This window comes from Semicossyphus pulcher, unplaced genomic scaffold (genome assembly GCF_022749685.1).
Source record: "Semicossyphus pulcher isolate SPU_LCO1_2020_fin unplaced genomic scaffold, fSemPul1.0.p SCAF_15, whole genome shotgun sequence".
In the NCBI taxonomy this organism is placed as follows: Eukaryota; Metazoa; Chordata; class Actinopteri; order Labriformes; family Labridae; genus Semicossyphus; species Semicossyphus pulcher.
Window position 1 is genome coordinate 13,114,127 of NW_027211659.1, and position 18,570 is coordinate 13,132,696.

An 18,570-nucleotide genomic window follows, 5' to 3' on the forward strand; every position below is an offset into this window, starting at 1 on the left:
TGTTAGAAGCATAACTGTCCTGTGAGAATTGTACATCTCTACAAAATCAGCTCATCATGAGTTTATAAAAACTGCCTTGTTTTTGCTTTTTGACAATCCATTTTTCCAAAATCCCAAATTGTATTCCTGAAAAATAACTTTATTTGTCAGACAGCTGTAGAAGAATACAAATGTCTAAATTATGCAAAAGTACATCAACATTTTCATTTAGTAGGTCAACATAATAAGAAACTCTGTTATGAAATGGGTTATAGCCTAATATGACAATTATATTTGACTTAGTATCTCTTAAATTGGTTTAAATTTTTCAGTCAAAATTGCTACTCATAGTTTCAGAATTATAACTTAATATCTCTTATGACTTGAATGTTTTTGGCTGAAATTGGCTTCCATAACATTTCAAGCAAGAGTTATTTTATTCCTTGAGGGTCAAACACTGCTGGGGTTTTTTTGTTTGTTTTGAACATGACAATTTCCAGTGGTACAACTTTTATACAAAATGTTGTTTTGCTTACTCACGACTCACGAGTAGTTTGAGTTGATATAACTGTATATTTTGTTCTCCATGTTGTAATTGACGTTAAGAAAACATGTATCACCCTCGCGATAAGAATGTTGCACACGCTGCGTGAACGTGACGTTTCATAGGCAACCACTTGAAGACGGAGAGGTGGCCCTGGAGTCAGGACGTACTGCCGAGGTGTGAAGAGGTTTGTGCCCTAAAACAGATAATAATTAGACATTTTCACCCAGTGGTGGTCACTGTACCCGTGTCAAAACAACTGTGGTATGTCAGTCGGTAAATTTCACAGTGTGTGTGAAAGATTAACCGACACACGAAAAGTAGCTTGATGAGTGTCCAAAGTAGTGGAAGTTTGGAGGGGACGCCATCTTTGGTCCCAGCTCTCCACGTCCCCAACACGGACTGTGTTTTCAGCAACATACAGCGGCAGGGGTGAAGGCCCAGGAAGGTATCGTGAAACATTTTAAGACGTATATATCTTTACTACTTGCTCGTTTTGTCTGTTTTGTGCTGAACGAAAGGAAATTCTATTAAAATGACCGAGCAAACCTGCTCGCTAGCTAACGTTACAGTCAGATCCAAAGTCAATGGAGCCTGTGTGGCTAGCTGGTAGCACCGAGGACACAGGACCGTCTCTCTGTGCTCAGGCCAGGGCAGTAACCTAAAGACAAATACGTGCATAATGGTGATAAACCTTTATCAGAGCTGAAAGGTTACAGCTGTAGTCGGTGCATCCGTCTTTAAGCACGCTGCTGCTATAAGCAAACGCTTCAAGTCATAGATAGATGTAGGAATATCGTTACACAGGAAAATGCATTAAAGAATAAAGCTTTTTGTCAATGGTTTACGGTATATCACTGACATGTCAGCAAGCAATGCATAAGTTAGGTGTTCATCGTACTGTTAGCAGTCCTTTGTGTGTTCACTTAAATGTTTCTCTACAAATAATGTCCACAATATCACTATAATTGAGGTTAATCATCATCACAAGGTCCGTATATAAGCATTAAACATGACAGTATGTATGTAACATTAGGGGTAGATATGGTCTTTAAGATAGCACTCTGCTAAGGATGCTACTGCACTGGATGTTTGGTAGCCTTGTTTGACCTCTCAGTGTTATTATCTTGAACTAAAGCGCTAAGTGTTTATAATGCACTGCTAAATGCCCCCCCAAAGAAGCAGCATTCTGTAAAAAAGCAATCAAATAAATGGAGCTCATTTGTTTTTTTAATTTAAGTGTTTAAGTGTCACTTATGGTATTCACACATTCTTGCATCCTCAGTAGGTTTTATTTGATATTGTAGTCATGTACGAATTCTACATATCTATGGAGAATGATGTAGCTTCTTCATTTCTTTGTGTTGTCAGTTTTCCATGCAGTGATTGACATTAATCAGTGATGGCTGCCTACATCAGTGTGACACTCTTACATTTACAAAAATGTGGAGACTGTTGTTGTTAGTGTTGTTGTTTTTAAAGCTATGTCAATGAGTGAACCTATGTGAAAGTACTGCACGTGAGTTTATGCCACAGATTGTTCAACATTTCCATGTGTCTGCCATAAACAGGTGGTCACTGCTGAGCAGCACAGAGTTAAAATGACATCCACAGCAAGGGTTGTAAGGGTTCAACCACTTGTTCTCGCAGGGGCTTAGATATAGATAATAGTCATGCACTGTGGCCTTCATGTTTGAAACAAAGGGAAATCCTTGAGAAAAACCACACAGCTGATTTTGTATTTTTGATGTGAAACTGGTGTAGACATTCTGGGAGACAACTTGGAAAGCAAGTCAGCAAACTGCTCTCTGTATGTCTTGGTCATTACAGGGCTAAATATTTGGTGCTGCTGTAGATACTCGTTGGAAAATAGTCCTGCATGCAAAGTTTTTCTCTCATATAGGTGCAGCAATCACAGACTGTCTTTAGTTGCATTAGTTTGATTTGACTCAAATTCAGAGACTCATGATGGGAAATGTCACAAGCCTGTTTTGGTTTCTCAACTTAGATCGTTAAGGAAGAGGAAATACAGGAAATGGATGTGCTGTGTGATTATATCTCAGATTTGTACTATTGGTTTTTATTCTAACTCACACAAAGAAGCTCGGTACAGTGAAGACTGTTAATGTGATTTTTAGTGTACCAGGGAAAATCATATTATGCTGTTGGCTAGAGCCAGCTACGAGACTGTGCTTGGTCTAGCTAGTTTTAAACTGCCCCATGGCTACCTTAAAGGCCAGGGCACTGAATATAAGTTAAATAATATTTAAATGTACCACACTGGCTTGGCCAAGGAAGAGGGAGCGACAGAGAGAGCTCTTGTGTGTGTGGACCTAAGTGAAGATCCGAAAGAAACTGGTCATTTGATCATGAAGCCTGATGTAACCCTCTGTGTCTCTGTCTCATGTTTATATTAGTGAGTTGCATGAACCACACTGCAGCCTGGACTCTGTGTTAAGTGACAGCGATGGCTGTCTCATATGAACCAGTCCTCGATGGTTTAAAATGCATCAGTAGATGTGCATATTATTTATTTTTTAAAGATATTGCTTGGCATACTTTAGAAATAGCATGATATTGATAGAGGCCTTCCGACATGTAACTTAATAGTAGGGAATGTTTTTGTTTTAGAGGATGAATGGCCTTTTGTTAAACTATCCTAAGTTCTGTTTTGCATCACTCAAATGGTCTGACAACTCTGGTTCAAATGCAGGTCAGGTCAAAGACAATTTTGAAATGCATGCAGAAGTTAGTTTCTGTTTTATTTGCATACATTAAACAAGATGTGGATGTTGCATACACACATGTAGTATTAACCTTACTACAACTTCTCCTTATTGAGCGATTGATTGACTGATTACAGTTGATGTTTTTTCTGTCTTTTTTCCATTGTTGGTCATTTCTGTGTTGGTTCCCTAAGGAACTGTTAAAAAACCCACCTAACCCGCCTAACAATGACCTGAAATCACACATCTTGTATTGAATGAGATGGTATCATATTGTGCCTTCTCCGGTCAGCAAGGTGTATTTCACCTCTGCATTTCTCCCTCTCCTGCTGGTATGTTGCAGTTGATGTGCTGCTGTCATAGTTAATTTGTGTGTGGCTTTAAATGGACATGAGAGTTTGTCTACATTTGAACCTTTGTTTGACCCACTAATAGGTTCTGTTTGTAGCTGCTGTGCTCCTGTTTGTATCATTAAAAAGGATATCTCATTGTTATGTTTTTTTCCTACTTAAATGGATTCCTTTTGTAGATTCAAAATGGTTGTCTCATTAGAGAACAGGTTTAGTAGGCAGACCCCTCTGAGTCTGCAGCAACACCGAAGCCCAGGGAGCTCACATAACAGTCCCACAGCAGCGCATTATTCATCACTGCCTAGCAGGCGAAAGGCTGCTCTCAGACTCTCAGGATAATGTCTGTCGCACAGAAATGCTGGTTACTGAGGAACTTCTATTCTGCGTTTCTATTAGTAATACATTATCATTTTTTCTTGTAGTATTAGATCTGTTGGTGGTAAAAAAGAGTAAACAATGAAACGCTTAATCATCTCCTCAGTGCTGCACAAATGTAGAGTGAAACTTGTCTTGCCACTGGGGAATGGGCATGAATTTGGTCTTGGCCTATATTCTGGTCCAGACTTTAATATCACCTGTCAGGACATGTTACGTGTATCACAACTGTGCTGAAAGCTTATTTATACTGTGTCATCTGCTCTTGAGTGGGCATTGAAAGGCTGCAATTAATCTGATCCTTGAATAACTGACACACACTGTGAATCGTTTCTAATCCTCCCAGGCACCATGGAGGAGCTGCACAGCCTGGACCCCCGGAGACAGGAGCTGCTGGAGGCTCGCTTTATGGGCGGGGTCAGTGGGAGCACAGGGGGAAGCACTGGCAGCACAAGCGGGGGAACCAAAGTGAGTAAATATTTGGCTATGATAGAGTTTGTACATAATGAGTTAAAATAGTATAAGTTTCCACGTTGAGCCTTATTCTAACCTCGTTCTTTGTTTCAGGGTTTGACCAATAATGAATGTTCAAATCATAGTTTTGGAAGCCTGGGATCCTCAAGTGACAAGGAATCAGAGGTAAACGAACTACCTTTATATACCTGAATAATCAAACTAAGTAGAGCAAGCGTAATTATTGAGGGTCTCCAGACAAAGACAGATCTTGAGCAGATGTCCTATATCAACTGTTTGTCAGTTGGCTACATAACCCTGGGCCCCTCTGCATGCATATATAACACACCTTAAACTACCATCAAGTTGTGTATAAGACTGCATTAAGACCTGCTTATTCATCTCAATAAGACCACTGCATCTGCAACATCCCCCTGCTGTGTCCCTGTGATAATAAGCCTTCAGCTGGATTTCCCTGTTCATATTTTATGTTCTTCCTGTACGCTGTAGCAGCACACACACCTCTGCAGCCCCTTGTCTCGTTTTGCTGTTGTACTATTGTTTATCTTAATGACATCTAATGCTGCAGTAACATATTTCGAGCAGTTGAGTTAACCGTTGCACACTGCTATGCATAAAATGAGGCACAATTGGCAACTCTGAATGAACTTTGAGTAGTCAAGACATTTGTCAACAGGTGTGGAATAGTAGTTTGTTATAAAGAGAGGGTATGGGGAAAACAATTTGCTGATTTTTATTTTGTGTTCCACTTTATTAAATGTATTTATTTTAAACACTTTCTTTCTCATCTTTCTATAATTCACCCTGTTTTTTATCCTGTTTATAACATTCTAACAGATGTAAACACACTCGACTTTACTGATGGGCTTGTTTTGATCACGGTTGTTGAAAGAACTAAAAGAATAATAATGTTAGAAACATATTACATTGTTGTAAAAAACATTATCAATACGAGTACGAGTTTTTAGGCGTCTATTTGTAATAATGAACTCTCTCTCCTGTCTGACTTCATAGGGGTCAGATGTGAAAAGAGGCAGCTCCCCTGCTTATTCGGTAGGTTTATGATGAAATATTGAAATGAATTGTCCTACAAGTGCCCTTGTGACGCTAAAGACTGCAATCTGCAGTGATTGCTGTGCAATGAGTAATGATATTAAAGTTTCATGTTTAAAGGAAAGAAGGGCTGTTTTAAGTGGAGATTAAATGCAACAAAAACTACGGGGGCTTTAATTGTCTCAGCATTTACTTGTATCCTTTTTCAATTGTAAAAAAAATTCAGAATATATTTTATTAGAAAAGTCAGTTCTGTGACTATGAATTGCTATGATAGCAGCTACAGAAGTCAAAGTAAAATAATTGTTTTGGCTAAAATCTTTCAAGTTACAGGAAGTCATTTGTTTCGAGCAGAAAAAATTGTTTAATGCAGCTTCAGTTAAATGTCAAGTTGGTAAAAAATATTAACATTTTTATTTGTTTATCTTTTATTTAGTCTTTGTGGTGTTGACAACAGCTTTTTGTGCAGTACTTGTTTAATACAACATTGTTGTATACATTTTCTCTTTTAGACCCCAGAGAAGAAACAGTCTGAAACCAGAGGCAGAAAAAGGAAACCTGAGATCCAGTCAGAGAGCAGCCAAGGTCGGTGTCTTTGCGTTTGGCTCATTCTGTTGTACCACCTCCTCGCAGTGTTTCTTTAAAATAGTTCCCTTAAAATCTCCCTCTTTCTCCTCTTTTCCTTTCACAGGGAAATCAATCGCGCGAGGACCCAAAATAAGTGATTATTTCGATGTAAGTTTCTTTGTTTGCTGTTAAATAGATTGAAAGGAAGTTCTGAACGAATAATGTGTTCTGTATTATTGTTTCAATATCTGAGGTGTAATCAATTTCCTGTCTTGGAAAGAACAGCGTGTGATGGTTCTGCTGTTATCAAATTTAAGCCATTAATGTCACTTTTCCTCTCTTAACCTTTTTTTAGTTCCAGGGAGGAAATGGGTCCAGTCCTGTGAGAGGTCTCCCACCTGTGATTCGTTCACCCCAGAACTCACATTCCCACTCCGCTCAGGGCACAGCTGTAAGTTGTCCCATCGCTTTTAATCAGAATCTCTTTTGCTGTTTCATTTGGTTGAGCACCGTCATAGAAGACGTGTCGTCTCTTCTGTTGCAGGTTAGACAAAATAGCTCATCTCCTACTAGTCTGTCTTTTGGGGACCACATTATGCATCCAAAGCAACAAGCAGTCAAATTTGTTCAGGTGAGTCGGGTGATTTTAATATCAACTAGACACCACAAACTCATTGTTGTTGCACTTACAGTTTTTTTTAACAACTTTTGTGTTGTTGTTTCCTCTCTAGACTGACCTCACAGTGCTGAAATTGGCTGCCCTTGAAAGCACTAAGAATCTCGACCTTGAGAAGAAGGAGGGCAGAATAGACGATCTGCTAAGGGTAAGGAGACCGTCTGTTTTCTGTCTTACACAAAGGCTTCACTGCGCTGCCATGTGACTACAGTGCAAAACAAATTGTCTAATGTTTGGCCAACTTTTTAAATAATCATCATTTCTTAGATTTTGATTCATTAGTGGATTTGAAGAAAAAAAATGTGCAGCTGCTAATTAAGTTTTTTCTGCTTCACAGGCAAATTGTGATCTCAGGAGACAGATAGATGAACAACAAAAATTACTTGAAAAGTACAAGGAACGCTTGAATAAATGCATCACCATGAGCAAGAAGTTGCTTATAGAAAAGGTAAATGGATTGATTTTCTTAACACTTTGTGAACACTTGTATTCTTGTGTTGTCAAACCCGCATGTTAACCCAAGTTTTGTTTTTTAGAGCACCCAGGAGAAGCAGGCCTGTCGGGAGAAGAGCATGCAGGACAGACTTCGTTTAGGTCATTTCACTACAGTGAGACATGGAGCCTCATTCACAGAGCAGTGGACTGACGGCTATGCCTTCCAAAACCTTGTGAAGTAAGACGCTTTAAGTGGCATTGTCTGTCTTATTGATCATGTTAAATTTAATGTTGTTTTTACCTATTTTTTTGTTACTTATAACTTACCTTTTAGTCATATTTGAACATCTCTATTCTTCATCTGTGTTCAGAGAGCATCAAACTTCTGCGGCACAAACTTGAGAATGAGATTTAACTACTGTAAAATCCAGAATATAAGTCGCACCAGAATATAAGATGCAGTCCGTTTCTGGGGGTATCCCAGAGGGGAAAAGGTTTTCTATAGCTATTTATTAATAAAAAACGTGTATACAAGTTATTTCAACAATTTTTAAAATGTATTTTCATTTAAAACAAATCCAAAACACACAAATTACAGCCTACCATCTGTTTTCGCCCTGTCGAGTTTGCAATCCTGCTAGCTAGCGGGGCTGTAGCTAGCGGTAGCTGGCAGCCTACGATAACGTTGATTGCTGTGAGGGTGGTGGCTGCATTGGTGATCATGATGCTATAACGTTAGGGCTTTCATATTTGCTGATCATCTATGTTATGGCATCAAATTAAGTGTTTTGTCACTATGTACATTAGTATTCTCATTTAACTAAAATGCACACTTTCTATCCGCAGACAGCAAGAGTGGATAAACCAACAGAGAGAGGACATCGAGAGGCAAAGAAAACTACTAGCAAAAAGGAAACCTCCATCCTCCAGCAACTCCCAAGCCCCAACCACAAACTCGGAGCCAAAGCAACGCAAAACCAAGGCCGTGAACGGAGCGGAAAGTGATCCCTTTCTAAAACCCAGCCTACCTCAGCTGTAAGTTCAGGCCTTTTGTAAATAACAGATGTTAATACAGCCATTCTCAAATTTCAGTATCATCTTGGTTTATTCATTTGCTGCTGTTGTAACTAAATAACTGGCTGTAGTAGACGCAGTAAACATGGAGATGTTCTTTACAGGAACAAATGTTGTCTCTCATCCTTTTCAGGCTGACACTAGCAGAGTACCACGAACAGGAAGAGATCTTCAAACTGCGACTTGGACATCTAAAGAAGGTTTGCCCGATGCTGACCGTGCAGCAACCATTTATTCATAAATGCCTCGATTTGTCTGGCCCTTGACCTTTATAAATGTAATTCACAAGTTATTCAGTTTGCCCAGGCCCCGGTACATAAAAGGATAAAGGGCACAGTTTAGAAGTTAAACCTAATTGGAGGCGGTAAATTATTTAATTTGACAAATCTTTGTCTTCATTATGAAGATAATTGAACATTGATTCTCCTGCTTTTCGAGCTGAACAACTGCTCCGTTGTGTGAATCACCCCGAGGATGGGTTGAGCCTGTAGATCGTCGATGTATTCATTGTTTTCCCGATGAATAAGCATCACAAGCAACGACTCACAGACTCCGTACCAAGTCATCCGTTAATATTTAATACAGAACTAGTCGGCTGTGTGCGCGTTTCGATGAGCCCCTCTCCTTGTAGTCAGAGCTCTGAAGTTCCTTGTGTGCTTTTGTGTGTTTGTGTGCTTGAATCATTTATAGGAAGAAGCAGAGATCCAGGCGGAGCTGGAGCGTCTGGAGAGAGTGCGCAACCTTCACATTCGGGAGCTGAAGAGAATAAATAACGAAGACAGCTCACAGTGAGTCTGAATCAATTTCTTCCACACTTACTGCGATGACATTGGAACACGAGCGCACACACGGCCAGTATCCCGAACCGCAGTGTTTCTATTAAGTAACTGTCCACTGAATGAAGCTCTCTAGTCTGGTCATGTTTCAGCTCAGCCAAATGAAAGCAGAAGAATGTGTCTAATGTGTGTTTGGTTTTTTTAGATTTAAAGATCACCCAACGTTGAATGAGCGATATCTGCTCCTGCACCTCCTGGGACGAGGGGGCTTTAGTGAAGTTTACAAGGTAAGTCGTTAAAAGTTACAGGTTTCAAAACGAAGTAGCAGGTGTTGCTTTTCCAATTTAAGCAAACTCTTTGTTTACTCGTTCTGCAGGCTTTCGACTTGATTGAGCAACGATACGCTGCTGTGAAGATCCACCAACTTAACAAAAACTGGAGAGAAGAGAAAAAGGAGAACTATCACAAGTATGTTGGCTCATGTTGAAATATGTAACCTCGCCTGCGGTATTCTAGATGAGCTGCTCTGATATCCTCTGCTCTCAGTTTATTGTTATTCCTCTCCATATGCTCCAGCGCTAGAGCACCTGCACCTTCATGCTTTGGTTGCTAATAGAATCATAATTGCCTTCCTCTCCACAGGCATGCATGTCGAGAGTACAGAATACACAAGGAGCTGGACCACCCTCGAATCGTCAAACTTTACGACTACTTCTCACTGGACACAGACACGTTAGTGCACTTGACGGATTCTCCTTCATGCATCTAAAGAACTTTATCAGCTGGTTTCTGCTCGATTTGTTCCATAATTTTAAGTAAGTGTTTTCTTCCCGTTCGATAGGTTTTGCACTGTCATGGAGTACTGCGAAGGCAACGACTTGGATTTCTACTTGAAGCAGCATAAGCTAATGTCGGAGAAGGAGGCACGGTCAATAGTCATGCAGATTGTAAACGCACTAAAATACCTGAATGAAATCAAACCTCCCATCATCCATTATGATCTAAAGCCAGGTAAAAACACCCTCCAAACAAGCGTCAATTCAAGAGCATATATGCTTCAATCTGATTTAATGAAGAAGAACTGATTGTTTTCTCCAGTGCTGACTTATTTTATTCTGATTTCAAGGCAACATCTTGTTGGTGGACGGCACAGCCTGCGGGGAAATCAAAATCACTGACTTTGGTTTGTCCAAAATCATGGATGACGACAACTATGGCGTTGATGGGATGGACTTGACCTCACAGGGTGCAGGGACTTATTGGTGAGGAGACAGATCACATACAGTATAAGGACAGTAGTGAAAGTATGAAGATAGTCAAAGGGCCAGTTTGGGCTCTGGAAAACCTCCGCCAGACTACGTAAAACGCGTCATCTAGCGGAGGCCAGGGAGCTTGCTAAACTACACTTCCTCAATCTAGGACGCCCGCCTCTGATGTCATGTCTCAAAATTGTCAGGTTTGAAATGGTATATTTCACTCCAGCGTCTCACGTGGGACGTTCCTTTCAGAGGGCAATGCACGCTGGGTGTTGTAGGAATGTAGAATGGGCGAAACCACAAGCTGTTCGTACAACTTTCTCTACAGCTATATTATTGCTTCTATCGATTACAGAGAACACCAGCTTTGACTAACGGCGGCTTTTTCCGGGGGCGAATTGCTCCTTTAACTACCTTACAATAGCTGTACATATACTCCACTATAAGTACAAGTTTGCCAGTACTAGCAACAAGTGGCAGAAGTAATACGGCTGGTTATCCCGTCTGGTTATCCTGTCCCTAAAATTGAGATATGTGTGTAGTTGATTTTAAAAAAAAAGTGCAGTATATTTATGAAGTAACGAAATATAAGTGACATATAAGTACATAGCTTAAATAAGATTTCTTTCAGACACTTAACACCTGTGTTTTTTCTGGTCAGGTATTTGCCTCCTGAATGTTTTGTGGTTGGAAAAGAACCTCCAAAGATCTCCAACAAGGTGGACGTGTGGTCTGTGGGCGTTATTTTTTTCCAGTGTCTTTATGGAAGGAAGGTAAGGAGGGCAAAACAGATCCTACCCTTGTGCTTTTCTGTAATTTATTGCATGATGATTAAGAACTGCTCCTCCTTTTTTCAGCCTTTCGGCCACAATCAGTCGCAACAGGACATCCTGCAGGAGAACACCATACTGAAAGCTACAGATGTACAGTTCCCGGTCAAGCCTGTTTCCACTAATGAAGCAAAGGTAGGTCAATTCAAAGAGACTTACTAAGGCAAAAATAAACGCCACATCACAGATGATTGGTCTGCAAATATCTCATTTTATTCCTTCCTCTTCCAGGCCTTCATAAGGCGGTGCCTGGCGTACAGGAAGGAGGACCGGGTTGACGTTCACCAAATGGGGAGCGACCCTTACCTTCTCCCTCACATGCGGAGGTCAAGCTCCTCCGGAAATCTGCAGATGAGTGCTGCTAGCTCAGGACTTGCCTCCTCCAGTATCATCTCATACTGACAGCCTCGTACTGTGACGAAGACAAGGCAAACTGACCAAGTGGCTCCCTCCGCCTGCTGAGCTTCAGGCTCGTGAGAGAAGGAACAGCCAGAAACGGGGGGAGCAGGACACAGGTGGGGAGGTCTTAACTGGCCTCCTCTGACCCGTGCCAGGCTTCTTCTTGTTTACTAGGGCTTGATCAATGGAGGGACGGGGAAGGGATGTTTTTTAAAAGGACATGGATGAAAGGATCTTTTGAGGGTCCGACAAAAGCACTGAAACTGACGACGTACCTTGAAGAAAATGTGACTGGACTCTCTGTTCTGATGTTGCAGACGGATAAAGCCTTAAAGGGCCGAAGGGAGACTTGGCAGCCAGCCGATTAGATTTAATAACATGGTCCTGCCAGGGTGCAAATGATTCAGCTGCTAGACGTTAATTTACTGTGAGGAGAGGGCAGTTATATAGAACAACAAAGGTTTCACTATTGATTTGGCTAAATGTTTTGTTTTTCACAAGTGTTAGGCTTTAAATTGAGTTACTTAGCCATGAGAATGTAATGTGTAGCATACAAGTGGCATCTAGTGATGTAGGGTGGGGCAGCGTTCTTACGTTTAATGCACAAAGTAACCAAATGTAGAAAAATGACAATGTATAAAATCCTATGCAGGAATATTAATTAACATAAATTGGAAACTGTATATGCTGTACAGGTGAATTTTCAAATTGCAGCAGTAATATGTACAAAGTTCAAATTTCCCCATGTAAAACTAGTTTCCTGGGTTGTGTCATTATGCTGCTTTGACGCTCTTACTTTTTCAAGGGCTGTATGTTCCTCTTCGGGTACAAATTGTGCAGTTCTGCTAAGAGTGAATAATAAACGCCAGGAAACATTTTTCTCTCCCACTGAATGGTTCAGAAGAACATATTCGCTTGTTCATTTTGATGCTAACGTCCATACTCGCCACCTGATGATACACTGGGAATTTTCGGGTGCACTCGGCCAGCATGTCTCCATACTCTGACATAATACTGACACCTAGTGGCTTTGTTTGGTACTGCATTGTTGAAAGGTGAATGGAGGATGCTCGCAACACAAACCACTTCAGAGGTGCGCATTAAAATACAAAGCAGAGGCAGAGATAAAGAAAATACATTAGTTTAATCAAGGCAATGGTGTCTCACTTAAATAATATTTTTGTACAAAAACCAAAACCATTTTTTATATTAAATGGCTACGGTTCTTTAGCAAGTCAACTTTTTTAAAAGAAAATCCCCAGTAGTATAAGTTACTGCCCCCTCTCATCCCAAAGACCTTATCAATCACACTTCTGACTAACTCTCCTGAACTTCCCCTCTGAGGATCAATAAAGGATTAAGATATTCATAAGGATACTGAAACCTGTTTCCTCACATATTTGACACTTTTAATTTATTCTGCAACCAACTGTATATTTGAATTGCTGAAAGATTATGTTTCTTGTACCGCTGTCAGCAAACTGCGCTTCAGGGCAGGGCCGCAGTAAATGGTCACACATTCACAGTAAAACTTTGGTTTTGCTGCACGTGAGAATAGCAGCAGTGTAGTTCCAGTATTTAATGAAGATCTCAATTTATGCTCCCTGCTAAGATGAGTCTGCAGTCATTGTGATATTTATGGATTCACAGGTGGTCACCGATGATGGGATGGGGGTTTTGAGCAGTGAACTGTTCATTTGGATAGAGGAGGGGGGGATTGTGTTATCCTGTGTTACAGCAGCTGCATTAGCAGTGACGGGGGGAAGAGTGAAGTCAGATGGGGGCATAGTTACATCGGGGACCCCACCAGGCAGGGAGAGAGGTGGAAGACCTGGAGAGTAAAACGCAAAAAAGAAATGTAACGTACAACTGCATAGGTGTCTTAAGTCAATACCTGCAGAAGAATAACACATCTCACATCGGCACCTTAGTGATAACTTGTTACCACCTTGCATTTAAGGTGATTGTTCTTTAGTCTTTCTGGCTCATTGATGTATTAATTGTAGACACCAATGGAGGTGTATATCACAGATAAGTTGTATTACGCTATTGCTACACATGCAATATTTGTTAGTACACTTAATTCATCCCTGGTTTGAAAAAAATATCTAAAATAACACCAACTTTATGATTTTAGATTATTCACAATGAACCTAAAAAACAATACCTGCATGTTGTAATGCACGGCCCACATCTGGCAAGGTTATATTAAGATTTGGTAAATTGGGAAGGGGCGGAAGACCTCCAGGTAAGGGCATTAAACCTGTGCAACACATTTTATATATATATTAGATGATGCTCTGTAAGCAGAATGATATTCAATTTTGGCTTTACCTCTCATTTCTACTCACCTGGTAGTGGGGCAGCAGGGTTGACAGACAGGGGAACACTTTGTGAGGAGGGGACTTGACTGAACAGTGGGACAGTAGGAGTGCCTGAAACAAGTCACATATCAACAGAACAATGATGAGAGGTATTTTTGTGTCTCTTGGCTTGCACCCTTTATCTAGTTTTTCACTTCTGATGTCTTAAGCGAAAATTCCAAACAAACTTTTATCAAGAAACTTGATCAAGCGATAGTAATCTACCTGTCTGTAGACTGGTAACGACTGAGGTCGGGTCAGAGCTGACTGACAATCCAGTGAGAGGCTGCTCTAATCCTGCCGATGCAGAAGAAGACACGGCAATTGGAACGGTTGGAACGACAGCAGAGAGATGGACCTGGGAAACAAAATCACTTCATCTTAGTAATATCTCAACGATCTGGAACCCACGTGGCCTCAAAAGAATGATTTTATGTGGATGCAGTTCTCTGTGCTTTCTGAGCTACCTCTGTGAAGCCGTCTTTAGGAGTAAGAGCTGGTTCACTGGGAGTGTGTGAAGTGAAACTGATCCTCTTGCCCTCTGAAAATGGCACTGTAGGTATCCTGTGCAGGTAGCCGTAGCCAATCCCACATCCTAGACTGAGGAGACACAAATACAGCAGCACTGTGAGGGAAAAATATCACAACTTTTAACAGTAGCCTTAAAGATAATGAGATCTTTCACTTTGAGATCCCCGTGGCAAGACGTGACAAAATGAACTTTGGGAAAACATCTGGTGCAATAGTTGTAATAGCATGCTGCAATTCCGAATCATGTCCATGCAGTGACTGTTTTACACAAAAATGCTATTGTTGTGGAGTCCAGGTATCATTTGATTGAACCAGCTTTAACTTAACACTTTATTTTATTTCCCCATAACAGTCATTGCAGTAAAGTTTGTATAAACACTTATACTTTATACAGGTGTATGTTTACACCAATCAGCCATAACATTGACTACCTGCTTAATATTGTGTCGTCCCCCTTTTGCAACCACAACAGCCCTGACCAGTCGAGGAATGAACTCCACTAGATTTTTTTTTTGACTAAATTTTATTCTAATTGTTAGATTTAAATAAATAAATAATACTATTAAATAATTGTATTTGTCATTAGAACCATATTTAGATTACAAATATAATTAATCATGTTTTGAATGCCAGTATTAAAAATACTGAACTAGGACCTGGAAATAAAAGTAAAACTACAAAACCCAAAGAACTACAAAACCCAAACCAAAACAAGAAAATCTGTTTTAAATGGAACAACATAAAAACGCAATACTCAAAACCTAAGTGGTAAAATGTTGTGACCAACACCTCATATCAGGTAAGATAAAGAAGAGTCAATGTTAAAAGTGAGCTAATTGGGATTCTTTTTCTGTGATTGTAGTTTAATGTTTAGAAGATGTTAAGTCCTACATCAACAGTACAGGGCCAGATTTGCAACACATGACTTCCATACCTGCCCTCTCCGCCCCAGTCACCGTTTGGAGTGATGACCACCTCGCGGCAGTTGTCCGTGTGTGTGTTGTAAACATAAAGCTTCAACTCCTTCCCCTCGTAGGTTTCAACGACGGAGAACAAGTCTTCACTCTGTTGAATGAGCAGAGATACACGACAGGTCAACCTGTTGCCTACTTTGAGTCAAACTTAACACCAATCTGCAGCCAGTACCTCATTCATGACGGCATCCGCTCCTATGATGTAGTCTGTGTGGGCCCTCAAACCTGCCAGGGCTGCAGGAGAGTTTGGTTCCACTTCCTGGATTCAAACATGTCAAATATTAGGTCAACTAATGGCCTCTACAAACGGTTATGCAAATTATTAGAACATCACTTAAGCATGTCCATCTCAGAACTTTTGCTCTATAAAATGTCTGGGCACATATAGTGTGTTTGACTTCGCTACACCTATTTGCGACTGTAGTTATTGGTTAGTTTGCATATAACAATTTTTCATACACTGTGTAGACTGAAAGCCATGTATCCAAGTGTTCCTGTGTGGCCTGAGAAAATTCTCCTACTTTTTAAGATAAATAAACTATGTAAAACCTGTGCACTCACCAAGACATGCCAAACATTTTCATTGGCTCCTTCAAAGCTGCAGAAGCGAATGCTGACTCCCAGAAGCCCCTGGCCGCCCCACATGCTGCTGGGTGTGACGGTCGTCTCCCTCACTGCCAGCGTCTTGCTGCTGTATAACAGCATCTTAATGGGCCTCTCCACGTTTATCTTCAGCAGCTCTTTCAGAGTGTCATTGTCCTTGTTCTACGAGAGGTCAGAGCATTTATATCATGTCATAGCACTTAAATATGACTTACTAGAGCAGGCCCGGTAGCTACAGCGAGTATTATTGAGGCCATTAGAGTAAACTTACCAGTCTAGTGTCGCAAATAGAAATGATGAAATCAAAGAATGGCTCCAGTCCTGAACGGTGACCGGGGGAGTTCTCTTGAACCTGTAAAATACAGCAAGGAATAACTTAGGACAAATAAAGCCTTTATGCAAAAGAGTTAAATGTATGTTATACATGGTTCCTGATTAAAAAACAATTTAAATGAGTCTGAGGGAACGAGACCCGAGATAAGTATGCAGAAGATTTATACTTTCTCAGAAAGACCAGGCTTAACAAGTGTATAACTCTATAATAGTGCTTTTAAAATATTAAAATTTACAAAACACTAGATATATGTTCAATTACGACTTAAACATGACCATTTTGAAAAAGGGATGGAGTATTTCAGGACATGGAGACTTTCATTCTCTCAAAAATCAGTTGGTTGAAAGCAGTGAACATGGGGGTCAGCCCTCCTCAAAGGGGAGTATATATTTAGTTGTTACATGTATCATTTTTCCTACTGAAGATAGTGAATTTAATGAATTAATTTGTGTTACAATTTTTGGATATCTGACATACTAGAAAAATGTGATAAGCTTTCTGTCAAGGCACAAGCTATTCAGAGAACAAGAATCCAGTGACTTGAAATTCCAGTTTCTTGTCATGACCCACAGGAGCCAGTGCTGGTAGTGGAAACAGAAGTGTAAAATGAGGTGGACATAGACACTGTTGTCCAGTACTCTTAATACACCCTTAATAGAGTCAGTATGGGTGCTGATACCAATGTACTGGATCAGGGGATCTCTAAATTTCAATTATTGTTTCGTGTTTTAGGTAAATATGCCTTATGTTTTCAGGTACCAGACTATCAAACATGGCTTTTCTATTTTTTTTAATTTTATTATATAATAATTGTGTAAGGTGTTGAACTGGTGAAAGGTCAATACTCCAGAATTCATATACATTTTAAGAACAACTTCATTGCAAGCACAACATGTTTCCCCTTGTGGCCAGGGATAGAGCTGTTTCTCTATACTGAAAAGTGTCTCTAGACTATATTACCTGAAGATAAGATAACATCAACTTTATTGATCCCCCGGCCCTCACAAGGAGAAATACACTAATGAGGTGTTAGAAAGATCTTCCCTGGACAGTCAAAGCAAACTATCAGAGTACATTATTAGATGTCGCATGCAATTTAATTGAGAAAATAATCTGCACATTTAATTGGGAATTAAAGTGTTCTGTTATTGTAATAACCAAGTTATATGAAGACCTCTATCACCTTTTCATTTACAAATTCCAGGGGGGGTTTGACATGCAGGTACACACCCATCATAAGTCAAGTACAGTAACCACACCGGTTATTCAGGCATCGACTCCATGGCATATCCTGAAAGTTTGTAACGACTGCGCATGCCTGTTAACTAATTAACCACCTTAAGTCGAATAAATTCATACAGCTTAAAAACAACTGACAAATGAACTATTATATAAATAAATAACTAAAGTCATTTCACGTATAACAGGCCTACATATCCATTATAATTTACCTAAACGAGTGGTGGGTGTAACAAAAAAGCTAACAAAGTAACAACACTGCAGCACGAGCGCACTCATTCAGTGCTCGTGATATCTTGACAGCTCCACGTAGCTAGCTAATAAGCTGACCAATTGGCGAGACATCTCTGACACATTATCAAATAATCTACAATTGCATTAATATATATACTTCTTTACAAAAACGTTAGCTACCACCTCTGCAGCTAATAGCAGGTCTCTCCTTCACAGCACAAATGCTGCAATAAAACTACTCTTACTCTGAGGACGTGGTAGCCTTCAGTTCCTCCACCTGGTATCTCGACGCTCTGAGACCCTCCCATGTTTCCCTAAATGTGTCTATGAGAAAGCTTGATGTGCTGGTTTGCAGGCAGCTGTTCTCCGCCAGGTCATGTCCGTACAGTGCGGTGTTTTTCCTGCGATTCCTTGTTCCCAGCACTTCCGCTGTGGTGCATCACTGCTACACGATGACAGCATCAAGGCTGCTGCAAATAGGTATTACACTTACACTCGTTATTTGAGCTGTAATCTAACCTTTTTCACCGTACTGTGTTGAAACTCATCAATAATGGTATAATATTGATATTTCGTACTAAATTTATTTTATACAAATAAAATAAATCAGAATTTTATGGGATGAAAATGCAACACGCCAGGTGTATGCCGCGTGTGCACGTGCTAATCTCACAGGAGTGCACGACCACTATTATTACAAAACATTTAAATGTTGCTAATTTAAAGCTAAAAAATAGTGTGCTTACATAGATAAGTTAATACATAGTAAGCCAAAAGT

At 40.2% G+C, this 18,570-nt stretch overlaps 2 protein-coding genes across 2 annotated transcripts; one reads left to right on the top strand and one right to left on the bottom strand.

The window, feature by feature from the left end:
* The first annotated feature begins 687 nt into the window (after positions 1-687).
* Positions 688-12,843, top strand: tlk1a (tousled-like kinase 1a). The gene is given in 24 exon segments (XM_069662563.1): positions 688-893; positions 895-920; positions 922-971; positions 4,321-4,442; positions 4,542-4,613; positions 5,463-5,501; positions 6,014-6,086; positions 6,193-6,236; positions 6,424-6,519; positions 6,613-6,699; positions 6,800-6,892; positions 7,082-7,192; positions 7,281-7,417; positions 8,026-8,214; positions 8,387-8,453; positions 8,944-9,041; positions 9,235-9,316; positions 9,406-9,497; positions 9,672-9,761; positions 9,871-10,040; positions 10,156-10,291; positions 10,947-11,058; positions 11,143-11,250; positions 11,347-12,843. Coding segments are annotated over 24 exon segments (2,307 nt in total). The 5' UTR covers positions 688-851; the 3' UTR covers positions 11,518-12,843.
* Positions 12,658-18,199, bottom strand: LOC138591991 (Golgi reassembly-stacking protein 2-like). The gene is made up of 10 exons (XM_069662566.1): positions 18,038-18,199; positions 16,257-16,337; positions 15,944-16,147; positions 15,555-15,641; positions 15,343-15,473; positions 14,345-14,477; positions 14,103-14,235; positions 13,866-13,949; positions 13,682-13,777; positions 12,658-13,345 (listed from the first exon to the last, which is right to left on the bottom strand). The coding sequence occupies exons 1-10, from the start codon at positions 18,098-18,100 to the stop codon at positions 13,122-13,124; spliced, it is 1,236 nt and encodes a 411-aa protein (XP_069518667.1). The 5' UTR covers positions 18,101-18,199; the 3' UTR covers positions 12,658-13,121.
* Positions 18,200-18,570: the final 371 nt, after the last annotated feature.